Source organism: Anabas testudineus, chromosome 10 (assembly GCF_900324465.2).
Source record: "Anabas testudineus chromosome 10, fAnaTes1.2, whole genome shotgun sequence".
Taxonomy (NCBI): Eukaryota; Metazoa; Chordata; class Actinopteri; order Anabantiformes; family Anabantidae; genus Anabas; species Anabas testudineus.
Genome location: NC_046619.1, coordinates 7427490 through 7448592, shown reverse-complemented (window position 1 = coordinate 7448592; position 21103 = coordinate 7427490). Strand labels below are relative to the sequence as shown.

The window sequence follows — 21103 nt, the reverse complement described above, 5'->3', positions numbered from 1 at the left end:
CAAAGAATACGACCTTCATCTGTGCTGTGTGTATCCGGTCACAGCATTTTTCAAGAGGTTACAATAACCGTCAACTCTTTCCTGTTGGTAAACCGCAGAGACTTTGAGAAACCAGAGACCATCAACCGCTGTGGCCGCCGATCTGTGAAAATGCCTCTTAGCAATATTGTTACTCCCACCGGAATTCACTCAGTTACATGGCAAAGAGATGTAGCACACATTGTCTGCTTAGGATATAGACACGTATACACAAGCTGAGCTCTCACCTTGCACACACACACACGCACGCACAGCAAATGAGTTATAGTCGATGTTTTGATGATGTTGAGAACTTGTGGTCTATTGTTTTGTCTCCTTCTTCACATTGTTTAGCACAAAATGACTTTTCCACTGATTATATCGTTATATTCCCATCAGAGAAAATTGGCTCACCACTGCCTGGGTCTGAATAACTTCCCCACCAGCCATGTGTGAACACAAAATAAACACACCACAAACAAGTACACATGTACACACGTAAAAAGGAGGGAGGTACATAATAAAAAAAAAAAAAAACACACACAAAAACAACATCTCAACACTTGAGCCTAATAGAGCACAACACAGAACAATAGAGAAAATATGACTTGTAAAACACTTAATTCTGATGTTTTTTTTTTATTATTTCAGGATTGGAGTCCAAAAATAGAATTTCTGAAATCCACAGGTTATTCAATATCCTACCTCATTTTCTCTCACCCATTGTCTCCACAGTGTGTAACTGTGATCTGGCGCGATCCGGCTTTTTCCAGAAGAAGGGCGAGTACATCTGTACGGCAGACTATCAGCGTCTGTATGGTACACGGTGCGACCGCTGTGACAGCTTCATCACAGGAGAGGTGGTCTCCGCTCTGGGACGCACGTACCATCCCAAGTGCTTTGTCTGCAGTGTCTGCAGGTACACACGCTCCATTATACAACACACACTCCACAGACAAATATTCTGGTACATTGCTACAATGGTACAAACTGTACGATGGGGCAGAATCCCATATGGGCAACATAAGGATTATTTTGTTGTGTGTTTTCCAAACTAGAAATTGTTACTGCCCTTTGGTATATGAGGTCCACCTGAGGTTGATGAATTTTTCAATGCTTTCTTAGTTTGTTAGATATTTAAACCTGCTTTATTTGCATTTTCGGTCAGTTGGGTTCAGTACAGCATTATGTCAATACAATATTGACATACTATCACTTTATAATAGTTAGAATAGTTGATATGCTGAGTGTTTAGGTAAAAAGTGTCCTGCTTTGCATTCAGCAACACATTGCTAGATTTATATAAATTTATAATGATTTTTATAATTGAATAATCTCTGGGTTTTCTCTGTTTTTGGTTCTTACCACCTCCTAGCTGACCTTTTAACTATGTTCACCAGTGAGGTAACATTGTTTCTCAGCTGTTTAATACAAGTTCGGGATGGAAACAAGACTGATGAGAGCAATTGTACCAAAATAATAAATGTTTTAACTAGCCAAAAACAGACATTTTAGTTTGGTTATTTTACCCATAAACAATCTCTAAATAAAAAAATATAATGACAAAGTGTACTTAATATGTACTGAGAATGCTGTATAGGCTAACGTTTACCATTATACAGGATTTAAACCATGTTCCCCTACCTATAACTCACATATTGTAAGGTTTTAAGTATAATAATAACACATTACTTCATCAATACAATATTTGTACTGTTCTTTATCAGCTCTGTCATGCGATTATTCATCAGAGGAAGTAGCACGGATGGCATGAAAAGGAGGACTTGGAGAACAGGAGACAATTTGTGGAGCTACTGAATAGGAAAATAGATGCCTGTTTCCTCTTCTTTGCTCTGAGTCACCGTCTCCTGCCTCATGACCATGCAGTCCTCCCTCAAATGACACATTCCAACTAGCGTATGTGAAAAAAAAAACCAAAAACGCAAAGGTTAATTATCATTTCTTTTTGCTGTGTATGGTAATGTCAATCAGCCCCCAGTTCAACCTTAACTCAGCTCCTGAATGCCACGAAATGCCCGATTTGATGGCTGAGGCAATTTGTTGTTTTGTTTAGTCAAGGCACGACTCCAGAAAAGAGAGCTGACCCCGCGTCTCAAGCTGTTAGATTTAGTGAAAGTAGGCCATCTCTCCATTGACCTCCATCAGTGTTCACATTAAGCTCCTCCAGAATGAACTCAGAGTCAGCATCCCTGTCGACTCCTCTTTCTGTTTCGACATTTCCCTCCTCTTGTCGCCGCCTTTCTCTTTTACACTTAATTCTAAAACTGTTCCTTACTGTACACACATGACATCATGACATGTGGGAAGACACGTCTTTTGTGCCGCCCTCTCCCTTCTCACCCTGTCTGTCTAAGCTTTGATAACTGCGATCTCTCCTTAGCTCCCTCCAGGAAAGTAGTATTCGTCTGTTGTTGTGTACAGTATCTGCTTGACATTGGCTGATAAATATGCGGTCATGCCCGGCAACCGTGGACAGAGAAACACAACTGACGCCAACTGGCTGGAGACAGTCAGTGGAGCAGTCCTGGCAGTGACAGCGATGTCTGTGTATGTGTGTGCGTGTGCGTCAGTTTATGTGGAGTCAACTGGAAGAGACAGCCAGAAGCCAAAGGGTGAATCTCTTCTTTCCTACTCCGTCTGCCCTCTGTCACATTGCTCGCAGTTCTTTCTTGTACCTCGACATTCTTCTCTCCTGACTGTCTTCTCTCCACTCCCCCACTTCCGCCCGCTCATCTTCATCGCCCTCATTATTCCCATCATCATCTTCCTGCTGTTAATCATCATCCCCATCATGTTACCTTGCTTTAAGTCTTCATCATCGCCGCTCTTTCTTCCTTTTTGTCAACGAGGTCTCATTAGATTGCACAAAAAAAAAAGTGGTCATGGTCAAAGCCAAAGGGCATCTTGCTTAAGCCAGAAATAGCTGTACTTCTGCGGGCAGTTTGGAAAAAGGAGGAAAAAAAAAAAGCATTAAATATGTAAACAGAGTAAATTTTTAAAGCGCCGAGAAAGGCTGACAAGGCAAGATGGTCTTGAGGGAGTGAGGGAAACACACAGGTAAAGACAAGGTCAAACGCAGACTAACACATGCTTCTGCACCATAACAGTATTAAGGGGAATGGGCATTAAGCTGTTCTATAGACTGACGCGCTGTAGCGATGACCAGGCACTTACACAGAGACTTAGCTTCTCATGCTCGTGAGTGGACATAGATACTAATCTCAAAACTGGCTTTATGTGCATTTGGCCTCACTGTAGCTCGTCACTTCAATTAAAATCAAAAGGGGGTGTCTCACTTCATTAACAGGTTGTTAACCTTGGGAGCCACTGCAAGGTGGAATTAAAATGACGCCCAGACGAGTTTTTATTGACTCGTGCTCCTTTCAGTATTTACTCGGCGCATTCGCTAAATTATTTGTGGGCTGAAATATCTCTGCTGGCTCATCTGTCCTGCTCACTTTCGTATGCTTTTTGTTTTATGTATGGACGTTGTCCTTTTTTGAATAATATAAAAGGAGCAGACCTAGAATGCTGTATGTGCCAGTTCACTTAACATACACACATATTGGGTCATAAACTACTCCCACTGTATATTGCACAAGCTCTTTTCGGTACATGTGTACACTGACGTACTGCGTTCTTGTGTGCTGTCTGTGAGCTCTAGCCTCCCTCTGGGTCTTGGCTCCGGCTCCAGGCCTTGGCCGGGGTAGTAAAAGGATTATTGCCGTCTGTGTCTTTTAAACAGCCTTCTCTAAGCCTTTTAGCTCCTCATTCATTCTCACGTTCTCTCTAGTTATAAAGAAATCAATCAGTCTCCTTGAAAGGGAGAGGGAAACGAGTGTATCACAATATGGCAAATTTAATTCTGTTTTGCTGTCATGTTCTCCGTTTGCCTCTGTGGTTTTGCATTTACTCTTTTTAAATTTTTTTTTATTGTGCACAGCGTGGTCCCGAAACAGTAAAACAGTGACCTGGTGGGACCAGCTGTGTATGGGAGTGATTTAGGCAGACAACTGGGCGGACAGAGTGAGCGAGAAAGAGGCAGTAAAGATCAGTATGCACTCCGCACAGTCTCCCTAATAACTTTTCATTCTCACTAAGAGAGCTGGTTTTCCTTTTAGGAGCCCGTGGCAGCGTCACATTATCGTCTCTTTAATCACAGAGCAGCCAGGTGCTCTGCAACAATCAGCGTCCTATTAACCCGTCGCCTCGACTGTTTGCAAATGTATTTTCAGGTTCACAGAGGATGTCAGACGGCATTCAGCATGTGTCAGCAGGATTATGTCCCGTCTGTCACCCAATCATGCTCCTGTCAGCAGCCATTTGTTATTTCCATGTGTACAATTGCATATAATGTAATGTAAACACACAGAATCACTGCAGGCATAAAATCTCCTATTGTGTGCTGGTTTTCTAATCGCTCTCTCTGTTTTTTTCGTTTTTTCCTCTCTAGTAAACCCTTCCCAATTGGAGACAGAGTGACATTCAGTGGCAAGGACTGTGTGTGCCAGCAATGCTCTCACACACTCATCAAGTCAAATGAACCGATCAAGATCCACGGGCCCAGCCGTAAGTCCATCGTCTGCCACGCTCTGTCCGTTCTGTTTAGGGCCACCAGATGCTGCAGCGCACTGAGTCTAATTTAGTGTGTCCGTGAGGTCCGTTTAGCTCATTTCGTTAATCAAGTGTCTGTCAAGTCAGGGGTCTGACCTGTCGTGGTGATCTGCCAGCTGAGAATCATGCAATGCAAACAGACACATCATTCATTCCTTACTGTCAACCCCAAACACTGTGAGAGTAGAGAATTCAGTGAATCAGCACTGTACTGCACCTCTTGCACATGTTATGTAGTTTCATGTTTAAATAAATGATGTGTTTAAGTTATATGCATAGCCTTCCCTTTCATTATAAAAGGAGAAAATGATCCCACAACAGAACTATAGTGATTGATAGTCCATCATTTGTTAAGTGTGGCATACAGGCAGCAGGCTGCTGCTCACTGGCTGTGCAGTAATAACAGATGGCGGAGAGGCAGTGAATAACTGTCCTCCCCAGATCGCTCCATTCAGGAGAATAAAATCCAAATGGCTCCTCAGGTACTTGTTCATCACTCTGTCTTATGAACAGGCAGTCGGTGAGACGGGACACTGAGTGCAGACACTAAATGTAATGCACTGGCCGTAACGTCCCGTTCCTCTGTGAATTTGTGAGAAGAGCAGGATATTCAACAATGCCAATATATGCTGGGTCTTAAAAAAGGCAGGGATGGGACTTCCAAAGTCTAAAAAATGATTATTGAAGAAGACAACCATGGACCGGATCCTGAAACCCTTCACAGTTGAAGCTTGCTCGAACTTTTCTAACCTTAATCAAGCTTAGCTGTCATGTCGTGTCAACCCATGACTGTGATGTAATGTTTTGCTTTTGGGCAAACACACGCACTTTTGTTTGCCCAGAAATCCATAAACAGCAGCTTTTTATTTCATTCAGTGTGAATTTTCATGTAACCATGCCTAATAATTTCTTGTCACAAGCTCTGTTGCATAATTGCAGATGATCTAATACGATTTAATTTGGTGGCAAAATGGGAACCGTATGATGACTCAGTAGAAAATCAGCTGTGCACAGTACCAGTCTGCTCGCACAGACCCAGCACCACCATCAAATGAAGCGCAGAAACCTGACTCAGAACGCTGCAGCTTGTTTATTTTCACTGCAAAACACAGCCTTGGCTGACAGGTCAGAGAGGAGCAGCTCCTCTCAGGAGCAGTAGGTTGGGTCAGAAAAGGTTAAGCTGAGCCAAACGTCTTACAAATGGAAACAAATGGAGCACTGACCTTTTTTTCTGCATTTCGACACTCTGCAACCATGAATCCTTTGCAGCCTCTGTGAGGTCCTGCTTCTTTCTGGACCTGTTAGAGATGGTCAAAAACACATCATGGGCATCTTTCGGAAGGAAATGAAATATCCTTTGTGTGTGTGTGTGTCTGTGTGTGTGTTGGGGGGAGGGGGGAGAAGGAGACAGAGAGTGGGACAGAGAGTTTAAGTGATATGTGCTTCCTGCCTACATTCAATCATGTATAACAGTCTTACAATCAGAGGAGTTTACATCTCCTCAATATCCTACATTAATGCAGCTATTGATTAAGGACCTAAGGGGTAGAAGACAGCACTTACACAGGAGCACAAGGTGGATGGATGTACAGTTACACCTTGGCTCACTTTGTCTTTCTCTGTTTGTGCTTGGACCTCTTTCTTTCACCCTTCCCTCTCTTTGACCCCCATGTTTGGCTTTTCTTTTTTTCCCCAGACTGTGCCGGATGCGGAGCTGAGATCAAGCAGGGTCAATCTCTCCTGGCGCTGGAGAAGCAGTGGCACGTCAGCTGCTTCAGATGTCGGACTTGCAACATGGTCCTCACCGGAGAATACATCAGCAAGTGAGTGTGTCAAGAAAAACATAACAGGGGAAAGCACGACGTGTCAAAGATTTGTCTCCAACCCGCTTTTTTTTTTCGTATCTAGTCTTTCACTTTAAAGGTCACGCTGTGCATTTGACACACTACATCAGCCTCCTTTCTTATTTCTATGTTGCAGGGATGGAGTGCCATACTGTGAGGCAGATTACCACGCCCAGTACGGGGTGAAATGTGAAACCTGCAGCAGATACATCAGTGGAAGGGTTTTGGAGGTGAGTACAGGACCAGACGATGCTAACACATATGTAGCTGCACAGAAATCTGAAGCGATACAGAAACCCAAATTGGGAGTTGACTGCGGCAACTGAGTGCAATCAGCATTATCAGGATTGAGCAGTTGCATTTTATCCTCGGCTCCGCTTTAAGCCCCACTGTGCTTGAGGGAGTGAGCGATATAAGATTGGCGGGTGATGATAAATGTTGTCCTGCTTTACTAAACCAAAACAAATTCAGCTGTTAGTCTGGACAAACATAGGAGCGTATCCACTTTTTCCAGTTTCTTTCAGAGGCACAGTTGCATGTCTGCAGTAACAGGAGGCAAAAAGCTGGACTGAATCATCAACAATGCAGCAGGAAAGAGGTGGAAGGAGGAGAGACACAGAAGACAAACGCAACAGTGATAAAACATATGTGTGTGTCGTTGTGCTTTCACACTGAAGCAGTTTTAAAAGGAGAGGGGAGAAGCAATAGGAGCTGAGGCGGACAGACGAAGAAGTGACGGGAAAATAATGAGGGGGGGAAGGTAGAAAATAATGAAAGTGATAAAGTGCAGATGCTAATTAAATGTTTTGGAAGAGTCTCCGGAGGGCGTCTGCTGTCTTTTGGGAACCTGGGGAAAGGGAGCGGACATAGTAGAACTTTGTCAGACACACACACAAACACACACACGCAAACGTGCGCGGTGGGCCTTGTTGTCCCTGTGCTCCTTTGCTTGTCAGAATGGTTGGTGTAAAGTGCTTTGTTCCTGACTGTCAGCCTCTCTGGGCTATTTATAGACATGGGGACATGTCAGCTTTTATCTGAGAGTCTCCCTCTCACTCTTTTCCCTCCATGTCTGTCTCTCTTAGTCATGAGTGTCTGTGCATAGTATGTGCTCACGTTGGTTCTTTTCTTCTGTCAAATTTTGATATCATAATGATGCACTGAACACACCACTGATTTGTCTCACGGGGAGTCGGATCCAGAAGACGTGCTCCATAAAAATGCTGTCTAGCATAACAACATACCTGGTTATTTTTCGCAGGTGATAAAAAACAGTTTCACCTCATTGCAAGCACCATTTAGCGTGTTTTATGAGGACAATTTGTGATTCTACACCTCATGCATGTTGTTGAATATACCTTGACATTGAGATGTGTTGTTTTTTGTAGTGAAGACCATCATTTTAGTCACAGTTTTGTTTATTAAAACAACTGCAGTAATGATTTCTCCAGTGGTGAAAGAGTATTAACAAAATTTACTTATTTAAAAAATGCACTTAAGTTAAATTTAATGCAGAAAACTGACCACTCAGACATTATTGTATATTATCAAATTCTTATCATCAGAATATTCAACTGTCATGAATGAGGATGGATGAAGTGCAGCTATTTATATATTATGTACTTTTTTCCCATCAATAGTCCAACAAAATGTTTTAAACATTTAAGTACACCTAAAATCAAAAGGAAAAAGCCCTGGCATGTTTGGCATTTTGAGTGAAAAATAAAACAAACTATTATTGAAGCAGATGCCAGTTAATTTTCTGTCCATGAATTATTTGTTACATTGATATACTTTTGGTTACAATAGTCTAATTCTAAAAAAAGAATCATATTTTCTAATCATATGTTATATGATTCCTGTCTCCTGATATGTAAAGAAACTAATTACTAGAGCTGTCAAATAATCGTAGTGCAGTACAAGGTGAAGACAGAAAAGCATAAAACCTTCTCTTTTCAGTTCCATTTCTTTCCTTTTCCAAAGTTTCTTGGCATCTTAGTTTGCCAATAAATATAGCAGCCTATTAATGTCACTGAGAGAGAGAATGGGGGCCTCATTAGAAATGGTAGCAGCACTTGCTGAACTGATACATCATGACCACGGTCAGTAAACACTGCTGCTGCTCGGAAAGCAGGAAACGGAAACGTCGACCAGCATTTCCTTTCAGAGTAACCTGAGACAGACAAGTAGAGCGGGGATTGGTTAAAATGCAGCCCAGATAAAATTAAGTCCCATCATATTGGCAGTTCTTGGAGAGAGGCCTGGTCGCGTTCAAGTATTGGTTTTATGAAAAGTGAGTGCAATATAAAATTACATAACACCCCTGCACACACACGCACACACACACACACGCTTGCACTGACTGTGTGCAGACGAAACCTCTCAGGTCTCCTTGATACCGGCCACATGTCAGCAGTGCTTCTATAAATAGAAACTCTCTAATGGCATGTCAGGGAAGGCAGAGGTGACGGGACAGAGCCTCACCTCAGTCATCAGCCCCGCAGGGACATGTGTGAGAAACATCAGGACTGTGAACTGGGCTGGTTTAACAGACCAAACAGGCTTGGTGACATCATACTGCATCATTTCATGTATCCGGTTCACCTGCGCCACGTGTGTTTGGATTCCCTCGGCTCACTCTGAATGTCCATGGACATGTGTTGCACTCTTGTGTCCTTCACTTACACGGCCACCTACATGCGACCTGCAGGGATCTGTGCTCTAATTATGGGAGAGTAGGTGTTGGCCATTCTGTGATTCTACATGCTGATGAAAGAACTACAGACCATATGATGATGTCTCAGTGCATTGTGAGGCCAGTGTGCTTCTCTTCTCTTAGTTTGATTGTCTAAAATGTCTTTTCTCCTCACAGGCAGGGGGGAAACACTACCATCCAACTTGTGCCCGCTGTGCTCGCTGTAACATGATGTTCAAAGAGGGAGAGGAAATGTACCTGACAGGTGAAATTTGATGCCAGCCCATCCGCACCCTGACATGCATACACACACATACAGTGCAGGCATGATGTAGAGCATGTAGACAAATTCATGGCATGCGTGTAAACACCCAGCGCCGCTCTGACTTTCTCTCGTTGTTCCTTTAGGATGTGAGGTGTGGCACCCATTATGCAAGCAGGCAGCGCGAGCAGAGAGGAGGCTCAGGGTGAGATAGAGTTTGAAATCAAAATGCACGACTAAATTGAGAACTGTAATTTCCTCACTGGTTGCATTCTCCGCTCTCTCGTCTGTCTTTGTTTGTTTTTATGCCTCACAGCACAGGCGCCTGTCAGAAACCTCCATCTCCCCACCGGGCTCCTCCATCGGCTCTCCCAGTAGAGTTATATGTGTAAGTAACTTGTGATCCTGCAGCTTTTAGCTTCTTTTTAGCTGCCACAGGCCACAACGCTAACCTAAAGGCTCGAACGCCACACCAGAAACACAAGCACTACCCACAGGCTTGAACTTTTAAACACCAACCCGAGTGGCTGCTCAGTCCCTTGGCCTGTTCACCTGTCTGTGTCCTCCCGCTGTGTTGTCATTAGCGATGCTGCAGGAGTTCAAAGCAATGAGAAAATATAAATTATTGCAGGGCATCTTGTTCTCACACATTTTTCCCTATTTTTATTCTTACCACAAAATCACAGTGAACACTACATTCGTGTTAAACCATATCTGTGATGACAGCACTGATATGGTCATTTGCAAATCGGAAAGCAAAGTCGAAAAGTCACATTAAAACACATTAAGGTGCTTCACTGAAGTAAATACAAAAACAAAACTACCACCACAAACTGACTACGGATTGATTTGGTTTATCTCCAACCTCCAACAAACGTTTTTAATGTAGTGTGTATTGTCCCTGATAAATAAATCAATAATATTGAAGACTATTTTGACTAAATTCATTATTAACATGTTATGATGTGCATATGACCAAAACAGTGCTTGATGATTGGCCCCTCACAAGCCAAAAATGTGAAATATACACTGCCTGTCCAAAAAAAAGTCACCACCTTCATTTAACTAATCAAATAGGTAAAAGCCTCCTACTAGGTAATTACATCATGGAGGATTATGTTTCAGCTGGCAACAAGTTATGTAACCTTAACTGATGCAGTGAGTAGCTTCTCATGTCTTGAACAAACATGTTGGAAGACACTGCCCTGAAACTACTAATATTGGATTGGGTTTTTCTTCATTAAAGTCTTTGCTTATCGAATCGATGCCACGGTGAATGCGTAATCAAAGCTAAAGGAGGTCCAACGAAATATTAGAGTGTGTGATTTGTTTTTTGGACGGGCAGTGTATGTGCTGTGCTGCTTGGCAGTCTGCTGTTCGCTGCTGCATGTCGGCAGTATAAGCATGTCAAGGGTTGTGTGCATGCCAGCAGAAGTCACTGTTCAGCCCTGCCCCGCTCTGCTCATAATCAATGACCTGTCTGAATAAGGTCATGGATGAGGGAGGAATGCAGTGTAAGCACCTTTGTTGCTCACGGTGTCGGCTCCTTCTCTCTCTATAGCACTCTTTGCTCTCCTCACACATGCTGAACTCCTGAAGGTCAACAGCGGTTCTGCAGCATGTGTGTGCACTTTTAATTTTGAGTGCACACACATGTACTGTATGTGCATCCACTGACTCGTGCGTTACCAGCTTCTTTTTTTTTCTCACTCTTCAAATGCTGCATGATCTCCTCTCCTGTCACTGAAGGAGTGTCCATGCTGCTCTGTTACTATTCATCTTCCATGTGATTGATGTTGGGTGTGCTGCTGTTGTGTGTGTCTTTGGTTGGTGTATGTGTGTGTCCTCTCTCCAGGCCAGAGTGGAGAATGAGATCCTAGATTATAAGGACCTAGCTGCCCTGCCAAAGGTCAAGGCCATATACGAGGTCCAACAGCCAGACCTCATTTCCTCCTCATACCAGCCCTACCACAGATACACCTCTGATGACAGGCTAGACACTTACAGCTATGGGGAGGTACTACTGCTACACACCTACGAGTCAAACCCTAGCGTTGTTGTAATCACCGAACCATTTTAGGAGAAACACTTTGCTTAGGGTTTAAATGGACCTGCGCTGAGACGAACTTGACGTCCTCATTATGCCTCAGAAATATTGCATGTGTCGGGCTTATTGTTTGTTTTACAAAAAAAAAAAAATCCAGGAAACGAGTGATATTTGTTTTTTATTTGGTAAAAATGTTGGTGTGACACTTTGCACAGATTGCATTTGAAAAGAGCTTCCTTTCTCGTGGTCCTGGTAATGAACATGATATACGATGCATTGTGTGTCCTGTATTTCCGTGCTAGGGCACAAAGAATAACTTTGTCTCTCCATTGATTCTCCAGTCACTTGGGACGCTTTCTCCCTATTCTCAGGTAAGGGTTCTCTCCATGTGAGCTATTGTCACTGAGCTACAGGTTTCGTCTTCTTCTTAGCCCTCCGCTCCTCTTTCAGCACTGCCTCGTCTGTTTTGTCTTGTCAGGACTACGACAGCTTCGACATGAAGCAGAGGCGGTGCTCCAGTCCAGGTTATATCGACTCACCAACGTATAGTCGCCAGGGCATGTCACCCACAATGCCGCGCTCTCCGCAGCACTACGGCTACCCCGGTGAGTCAGATGGTTCGTTCGGGATTGTTTTTACTACATCAGAGCATAATCAGCGCAATCTGTGTGCTGACAAAAAAAAAAAACAATTACGTCAAGGCTCGTTTGAAACTCAGTTCTACCAAAATGAATACACTGCAGAGTTTCTGAGCTGAAGGACTTTAATGTTGGGAATTATCTAAATGAAGTCAATTAAAAGAATAATTTAACATTTTGGAAAATTCATGAGTTTACAGTACATTTAATGTAAATTAACTAGCAGGGCCAGGCAGCTAGGCTAAGTTGGTATCTAACTAATTTATGGCCTTTTTAGGCAAAACACAAATGGATGTTTTTCCCAAATGTCAAACTATTCCTTTAAGTGAGAGCTGAACTTGCTTTTCATTTCCATCTGTTTGCTACAGTTGCTCTTTGGCTGTCATTTCATATAACTCTTCCACATGTGCACTGACACTGTCATTGCCGGTCATGACGACAAGTCAACAACCTTTGTCATTACACAAGTGGAAAAGTTATCCAGTGTCGCTCTGTTATTCGAACCAATGTTTAAGATATTTGGTTTTCATCTGCATGTGTCGAGCCTTCCTTCATGCTCATGTTTCCTTTGCTGTGATTGGCTGCGGCTGGCTGCAGGCTCTGAAAGTGGCAGGAGTTCTCCTTATTACGGCCAAGAGGGGCGGTCAAGCACACCCACCACAAACCAGCCCCCTAGACATTTTCATGTACCAGGTAGGACTCCTCATCTCCCAGTCTCATTTGTTACTGCTTGGGGAAGCTTTTATCAGCTATTATTCACTAACGCAAATCATCCAGAAAGGTCACTTTATGTTCTGTGGGAATATGGGGCTTTGAAAATGTGACTAAGTCGTATTTTTATACCGCACATAATTGCTCTGACATATACTTCCCCTCATACTGCATCTTTACCTACTTCTACCTTCCTTCCTTCTCCCCAAACAACTCACAACTCAGTGCTTTTCATTCCTCCACGTTTCACCTCTCCATCTGCTCTTTCTCTCCTCAGCCACAGGGGACCCTAACATCTACAGGAAGCCTCCCATCTATAAGCGAACTGGTACAGTGCAGTTAGCCCGCCATAGCCTGCCTGTGCTCCTGTCAGTTTAGTCATAGTGTGTTTGAGTTCTCAATGTAGATGTTTTTACCGGCCTATTGATGTTTTTCTGCAAGTCCTCTTGATCTGCCATTGATGTTCCAGTTATCATTCAGTCATTTTGAAGCCATCACAACGAAACAAGAGAAACAGGAGGTATTGATCCTGTGCTTGAACGTGTACAAAGGAGTTCGACCTGTGGAGCTTTAATTTTCTATATTGATGAAAGGATCAATTAAGCATATTGCATTAGTAATGTAACAGACCAGTGTTTGCTTTAGCGTGTGTGTGCGTGTGCGTGTGCGTGTGCTTGTGCGTACGTGTAGTCCCTGCAGCACGGCAGTTTCTTGTTGGCAAATAGGAACAGGCCATGAATGAAGTGAAGGTTGCTCAGGCGTGACAGGTGTTGAGTGCATGGAACTGTGAGGGCACCAATTCACCGAAATAGAAAAAGAGCAATGGAACAAAGGACAGTGGAAAACTGCATTATAAGTGGAATTTATATTTGCTGTGGAGACTTCTTTTGTTTTCTCAGCCTGGCCTTGCTGGCCGGCAGTCAATGACATATTTTAGTTTGTCAGAACATACGAGGGAGCATGGAGAATAGGGAAGTCTGATTTCTTAATTGTGTGGATTTATGTACAGCGTGGTTAACACAACATGCTATTTTTGCCTCTTTTTACGACTCATTAACCTCAAACGCACTTCAGCCATCTGGATAGCATGCTTCAGTATAAACATTCAGAAGCAAAAGATTCAATGTCCCCCGGCCACGTTACATTGGAAATGGCTTTTCAGCTGAGAGTCACAAGACTGATGATCTCCTGATGGAGGATAGTTTATCTTTGTTGTTGTCTTGCATGTCCTCTATTGTATGTGTTTGGTATTTGTGTTTTAGTTAGTGAACTGTGTATAGACATCATTCCCCTTCCTGTGTTACTCATCTATAATAAGTACATCACTGGCCATAATGTTTTACATTTTCTATATGAAGAATGTAATTGACATTTCAGTATCTACTGTAAATGGCAGCTTGCCTCTTTAGCATACTGACATTCTGTGTGCACATATCAGTCATATTGATCCTGTCTGTTACTTTTATGTCTCCCTAAACAGCTATCGATCATCAATTCCTCTAGTCTTAGCATTAAACACAACTGATGTAAATTCAGGGCCACAACCATCACGTGTACGGTAGTGTTGCTGTGTGCAATAAAGGCCTGTTATGTACTATTTAATTAGAAGGTTTCCTCAAATCACAGCTGTCTTGGCGTTGTCCTCTGGGACACTGAAGTAATGTTTCCCTTTTCTTTTCACCTCTTTTATATTGCATCCAACTACTTTTATGCACTTCCCTCCACCTTCTGCTCCACTTTACCCGTGACCTTGCCACTGTAAGTATCTCCCTCCTCTTGCTTTTCTTATTCGCTCTCGGTATATAAATATTCACATGCCTGTCTGACCCTGTTTTACTGTACATGTCTCTCAACCTGTGTTTGTCATGTCAGAAATATACAACCGTACAACCTCTGAGTTTCAATTTGTTGTCAAACTTGGCTCTGATTGTGTGTGTGGGTGTGTGTCTTGTGGCTTGTCCTACTGCCGAGCTGAAACTGAGAATGTTTGACATTGGTGTCATGCATCATGTATATAGTAATTCAATGGATTGTGAAATGGGGTTGGCATGGCTAATGGCTAACGGATTGGAGAGTGATCTGTCTGACATTACACTGCATGTCAACCCCATTGACTGTCATTGACAGTGCGTTAATGCACAGTTTCATCAGTATCATCGCTCCACACCACTCATGATACACCTGTGTGCCTTAGGCTGAGCAGTAGCTGAACTCGTAACACTGGTTATTTTCATGCTGTTGGCTGGAACGTTGATCTCCTCTGACAGGAACGGTGGAGGATGACTGTAGTTTTGTAGAGTAAATGTACTCTCTTGTTGTATACTGTGTCTTTGGGATGCTCATTAACACATTTCTCTCCTTAGCACACTGCAGTGCGGTGTCATGTTGAAGTAATAAGAAGACAGAATTACTGAATAATGTGGAATAGAAAGTGAAAAGAATCCACCCAAATATTATAAATGTAACAGCTTTAATTTAATTAATATCATTCTCCATCACATCACATGACCAGTTATAAAGTACAAGTTGCACCAAAAGTATTTTATCTATTTAAATGTACTAATCACTATGAGAGTGAAATGTATTTATCTATTACCACCTAATATGAAGTGAGAATCTGGGGGCCAGGAACAAAGACTCAATGTATAAGAAAACAGCTAATTTACACCAGTGGACATATTTCATTTGTTTAATTCATACAAAAATATAGTGACTGTCACCAGCGTACACTGTCAGGCAGAAAGCAGAAAATCACCGCTCCTAGCTACAGATAGTCTGGAGAAAGTTAGATGATATGATCAGTCAGGAGACTGACAGCTCAGCCTAGCAGAAAAATAAATAAATAAATCAAATCTTCTAATTATTGTCTTTACAGCTTACTAATAGAAACAATCAACTGGTGTGTTCACTTCGATTATTAAAACTGCCAGGTCGAACCGTCGTTTCTTTCATTTCTGCAGTAAGAAATGTTGGAACCATCATAGTATTTCAAGGCTGAAATCACTTCAACCAAAGCATTTAGCAGCATTTCATCTTCATATTTCACATAAATATTTCACAGTTGAATTACCTTTCTCATTTAACTCATTGCAAAAACATTAAATAAAAACAAGCATACTGTATTTTGCTGTTCCTTTTAATAGGATTACCTTAGTTTCTGTCCATTTTTCTTTTCTCTCTTAACTTGATCGGTTTCTTGGCAGACTATCATGCGGATGCAGCCACCAAAAGCAGGACCAGCGAGGACATCCTTCGATCCTCCAGACTCTCAACCTACTCTCCTGAACCATACACCCAGTCAGAGTCTGACTTCTACCCATACACCACCTCCCCCAAGGGTAGGAAATAGGTGTCATTTCACCGAGTTTAGAGTAGCAGGCTGCCTAGTAAGCTGCATTTTTTCATTTTCTGCTGGACCAAACACAGACATAGAACCACGGTCCATTTTGTAAGTCTGTGTTGTCATGTTTATTCACTCATCCACTCTGTAACTGCTTTTTACACGGAGCTCTTTATTTGTACGAGGGAATCTCTTTTATCTCTTGTCTCTCGCAGCCTATCGGGCTCCGAGAAGACGCTTCTCGACAGGAGGAGATGAGGAGAGCTGGAGTCACAATCTTCAAAGAGTAAGAGCTTCATTATTTTCCATCTCCAGTTCTTTAACACTGTGCCGAAGAAAGTCCCCTCCTCAGAAACACCCATAAATTATGCACTTTTTATGCTGTGACTCTTACTGTAAACTATCCATTCCTTTATTTGCTTCTCTCGCCATTTTTGCAATCACTTAAATCAGTAGCTTTCCCCAATGTCTCATTAATCCTTCCTCACCTTCTGCTTCTTTGCTCGCTTGTTTCCTCTCAGATTGGGAGTGGCATCGGGAGGCTCATCCTAAAGGAGGAGATGAAAGCTAGATCTGGTTCCTATGACAACGACCCCTGGGGCAGTGCGAGGAATTCTCGTAGTGGGAGCAAGGAAACACTAAACACTACGGGCTACGGCACCACGGCGTACAACAACACCATCAACGGCTGTAAGGATTCGCCCTGCCCCCCTGTGCATCTCCCTCTTTTGCTTCTCATGTTTTCTGTTCCTGCAAGATCCCGAGCAACACCTCAACACAGTATGTCTGTGCAGCCATGACCCTCCTTCAGTGGGATCGCATATGATGCCACATTACCTTTTTATGAGCGGCGGTATATGCCATCATCTGGGTTTGCAGGTCAGCGAGGGTCACGGCTGCTGCAGGCAGCGGCGGTTTATTGAGATGAAAAGGCGTTGAGAGGGGAGAACAGCTGCCGCCAAACTTGTAGGAGGCAAACGGCAGCAGCACCAGATGCGGGCTGTCATTGTTGTTGTGAGGATATCGGATCACGCTGATTCTGAACAATTCGAGCGACGGAAAGCAAGGTGCTTTCAGCCAGGTGTGCAGGTGTGACAGATGTGACAAAGCCAGACGTGAACCTTCCAGGCAAGCTTTACTGGCCACACAGGGCAAGTTATTTTAGACTGCCAGGCTGTCACTATCTACATACAGTAACTATTACCGTCATGTGTTTATTCCAGTTTTTTCCTCCTCTCTTCTGTTATTGTTCTCTACATTTTACTCTGTTAACTATCAATTCACCCATATATCTGTGTCTGTATCTCACTCACTCACTCTCACAGCTGGTGTCCCAGATCCTGTTTTATTTATGAGCAGTAAGATCTCTCATTAAGGCCGTTTCTCAGTTGGGAGGGGACACAGCTGAACGGGACTCTGTTGGCTATGGTTGAAAGGCAACAAAGGCTTGTAACCATTCAAGCTGTATTGCGCGATTAGCTGAAGCGTGCAGTGTCTGCTCGTGCTGGTGTGTTCCTAGGTTTTTATATTTATTTTTTCTCTCTTCTCTTTCCTGAGTCATTCTCGCTTGGCCTCTTTCTACTTTATTGCCCTGTTGATGTTTTGTGTTGCCCCTGGCATTGATGGGTGCACACTTTGAGTTTCCCTGTTAAGTCTCTCACTAGACAGATGGCAAATCTCAACCATTATTTTCACAATTTCATCAAATTAGAATTGAAATTCAATCAAAAGTTACAACAGGTCAGATTAAGAATGTTGCATTTTGTTTTTTGTTGTTGTTGTTTTGTTTTTTTGTTTAGGTAATTATATGATCTCTTTATTTTACAGCTCCCCGGTCTCATTACAGCACTGATAGTGGTGAGTTCCTCATTTTCCATACATATTCTTAAATCAATAAAGCAACATATGAACCACCTGAGTCACTGGTTCACGTTTATGTTTTTAAACGTCTTTTTTGGATGAGCCTGGCGTTCAGGATCAAAAATGATGTTTGTGTTGAATTCGATGACTCTACATCCACCACTGTCATGTGCACACATCTGGAACTTTAAAAGTCTTATTTCTTTGGTTAGTCATGAGTGCCATCTTCTGGCACTAATTAGGTATTGGTAGCTTATTTCATTATGTCAGAACTGCATGGAAATGACTGTTTACTACTGTTTTTATGTCTTTATTTTGCATCTAGATTTTGTTTGTAAGTCTGCATCGCTACCTGGATATGGACGCAATGGCATCCAACGGGTGAGAATACCGTGAATAAGACATAGCATGACATGGTTAGCTGTTTATGTATCATACTGTCATCTGTCTTTTCATCTGCCTTTAACAATGCATATAATTTATTAGACTTTATTTTTAATTCCCACTATGAATGCTGCATACATTACTTGACTATAAAGAATGCTTCATTGTTCCTTTCTGCCCCTGCAGCCTCAGAGTGCAGATTGTTATCAGTACCAGTACGACAGTGGCAGCGAAGTGAACTGGGGGAGCAAAGGTAATTTATTTAGCATTTTAAACACCTACCCTTTATTACATTGAATTAATTAATTCTAGGCTTTTTTTTTTTTTGTTATACTGACTTGATTCTCTTTCACTTCTCTCCCAGCAGAATACAAGGTAAGGCCTTAACATAATCAGTTCAATAATTCCCTCTATCTGAGTTAGCCTATATGTTGAATAATCCCAGTGTTATTGTAACCCTGTCTCCAAAGTGTGCTAAAGCATAGCTCCCTCTCTACCTTTCTGCAGATTTACCCCTATGAAGCACTCATTGTGACCACCAGAGGGCGCAACAGACTGCCCAAAGATGTAGACAGAGCCAGACTTGAGGTAGGTGCCGAATGGTGTTAGCTGGTCCTCCTCCAGGTAAAAACTAACAGTTTTAGAAATGCAAAGTTTGTAAGTCCTTCAGCAGAACAACACCCAATACAGTAAGAAAGTTCTGACAAGCCTTATGTTGTAGTGACAGGATGTAATTCTTGTGGAAAAATCCTAATAATATTATACTAACCAGCCCCAGGAAATGCAACCTGTGTAAAATACAGTATGCCCTCCATTCCATTGAGACTTAATGTGATAATAAGTCTTTTTTTTTTTTTTTTTGTCCATGTTTTCTTAGCGCCACTTGTCACCTGAGGAGTTTGCCCAAGTGTTTGGCATGACCATGGAGGATTTTGACCGACTGGCTCTGTGGAAGAGGAACGAACTCAAGAAACAGGCTAGACTCTTTTAATAATGTATGGACATCCGTCGAATACTGCCATGTCGAGCCACACACTTGACCCATTGTAGGAAGGAAAGAATAAAGATCGGAAGACAACTCAGTTTCACTGCCATGGCTGAGAACCTGTTCTAGATCTCCTCATACGACGAACCAAATTCTGGTCACACCAGCGTGGACTTCTGCTATATCCAGGGAAGGCTACAGAGACGTTAAGCACAGACGGACTGAGAAACTGTTACATGGCTGCCAGTGCAACCGTGGCTGTGAGTGGAGTGCAAGCAATATAGACTGTAGTACAGTAGCATTGTGTTTTTTCTTAAGCCTGAAGGATGGAAAAAGGCATGACTGCCCCTAGAAGGCCACGCAAGGGTATGTCTGTCCCCAGAGCTGCAGTACAAAAACATATTGAGGAGAATTATGGCTTTGCCTTATTTGTTATGCTCTCTTAGATATGAGTGTGCAGCACCAGCAATCTGAATGAGTAGAATGTAGATACAGTATCATCTATGACACTTTATGAGTGCGAGTGTTACATGAGAAGAATGAGTGTGTGAGCATACAGAATCACTTTGCTTTGGTTTATAAGAATGCATTTTGTGTACCTGTTCCCCCATTTTTGCTCTTTCACATAAAATCCGGTATCCTTCTGGTTTACACTAATTGATATAGAACCAAACAAGAACCGAGTTGAAATGTCCACAGCTTTTTCAACTGTGTGTGTGACCTGCACTCATCTGTGAGAAAATGAAAACCAAAGTGAGAATGCATATATACAGATTAGCAGATGTAACGTTCATGTAATGTCCTGGTTAAATAGTCAAAGGTCACCAGTAGATGCAGTTCACCATGCAGCTGCACGGTAACCTACAAGAATGTGCAATCCAGTAGATTTAATAGATGCAGGAAACACTGAAAAAAAACTGAATCCTCCTGTTCCACATTTTGAAGAGTGACTAAATGTTTTAGGATGAGAACAGTAGTCATCCATACATTTACATTCACTATTTTTCATTTTATTTTAAAACAACAATAAAACAACTATCATGTAACTACAGAGATTTATTAACTCACATGAAAACACTAAGGTATTTACCACATTGACAAAGAGCCAGGGTTGTTGAAAACTTTACTTCCTTTGAATACTGTTTTGATTTTGTCACTAAAGATTAAAGTTCAACTCCAAACAGCCTCCTCATTCTTTTTTTGTTTTGTTTTGTTTGTTTTTGATCATTGTGATCTACCTTGTTGTACTAATAATAGTTTACTTCTGAAAGTGATACAGTAGATCAGAGGATCCAAGAAATACCCAACATGCAATTGGCCGTGTCTTGGCAGAATGACCAAATAATGCTACTCAATGCTGCCACCATTTGACTAAAGTATGTAATGGCACGATAACGTCTGACAGCACTATATTCACAAGTTAACCAAAAAGAACATGTTTTAATTATCAAAAGTGGGAATGTTAACCTAAAAAGGAGAAAGTAAATCTTACTTACTTTGTTTGACTCAAATTATTCTTACATGAACTTGTAGGTGCATCTGAACAGAGCCAGCTACCTTTTACCCCTAATTAATAGTCTAATGCTAAGTTAGGCTAATCAACATGACTCCAGATAGCATGGTTGCATGTTTACTATATGTACATTAATATTCCATCAACACATCCTTAACTTTAGGAACTTAG

The 21103-nt window shown here is 42.2% G+C and overlaps 1 protein-coding gene across 3 annotated transcripts in view; it reads left to right on the top strand.

Annotated features, from left to right (window-relative positions):
• ablim3 (actin binding LIM protein family, member 3) overlaps positions 1–20595 on the top strand; it is a 38940-nt gene extending 18345 nt beyond the window's left edge. The window contains exons 3-22 of one of the 3 annotated variants that reach the window (XM_026357045.1): positions 754–937; positions 4493–4608; positions 6350–6476; positions 6634–6727; positions 9370–9457; positions 9601–9659; positions 9771–9842; positions 11310–11471; positions 11843–11872; positions 11980–12106; positions 12737–12832; positions 16054–16188; positions 16406–16476; positions 16712–16880; positions 18018–18047; positions 18376–18431; positions 18621–18687; positions 18802–18809; positions 18942–19022; positions 19312–20595. In XM_026357045.1, the coding sequence (XP_026212830.1) occupies positions 754–937; positions 4493–4608; positions 6350–6476; positions 6634–6727; positions 9370–9457; positions 9601–9659; positions 9771–9842; positions 11310–11471; positions 11843–11872; positions 11980–12106; positions 12737–12832; positions 16054–16188; positions 16406–16476; positions 16712–16880; positions 18018–18047; positions 18376–18431; positions 18621–18687; positions 18802–18809; positions 18942–19022; positions 19312–19425 (1886 nt within the window). In that variant the 3' untranslated portion in view covers positions 19426–20595. Of the gene's footprint in view, positions 1–753; positions 938–4492; positions 4609–6349; positions 6477–6633; positions 6728–9369; positions 9458–9600; positions 9660–9770; positions 9843–11309; positions 11472–11842; positions 11873–11979; positions 12107–12736; positions 12833–16053; positions 16189–16405; positions 16477–16711; positions 16881–18017; positions 18048–18375; positions 18432–18620; positions 18688–18798; positions 18810–18941; positions 19023–19311 lie in introns of all 3 variants that reach the window. The other 2 variants (XM_026357044.1, XM_026357046.1) reach the window with 2 other exon arrangements.
• The last annotated feature ends 508 nt before the right edge of the window (positions 20596–21103 follow it).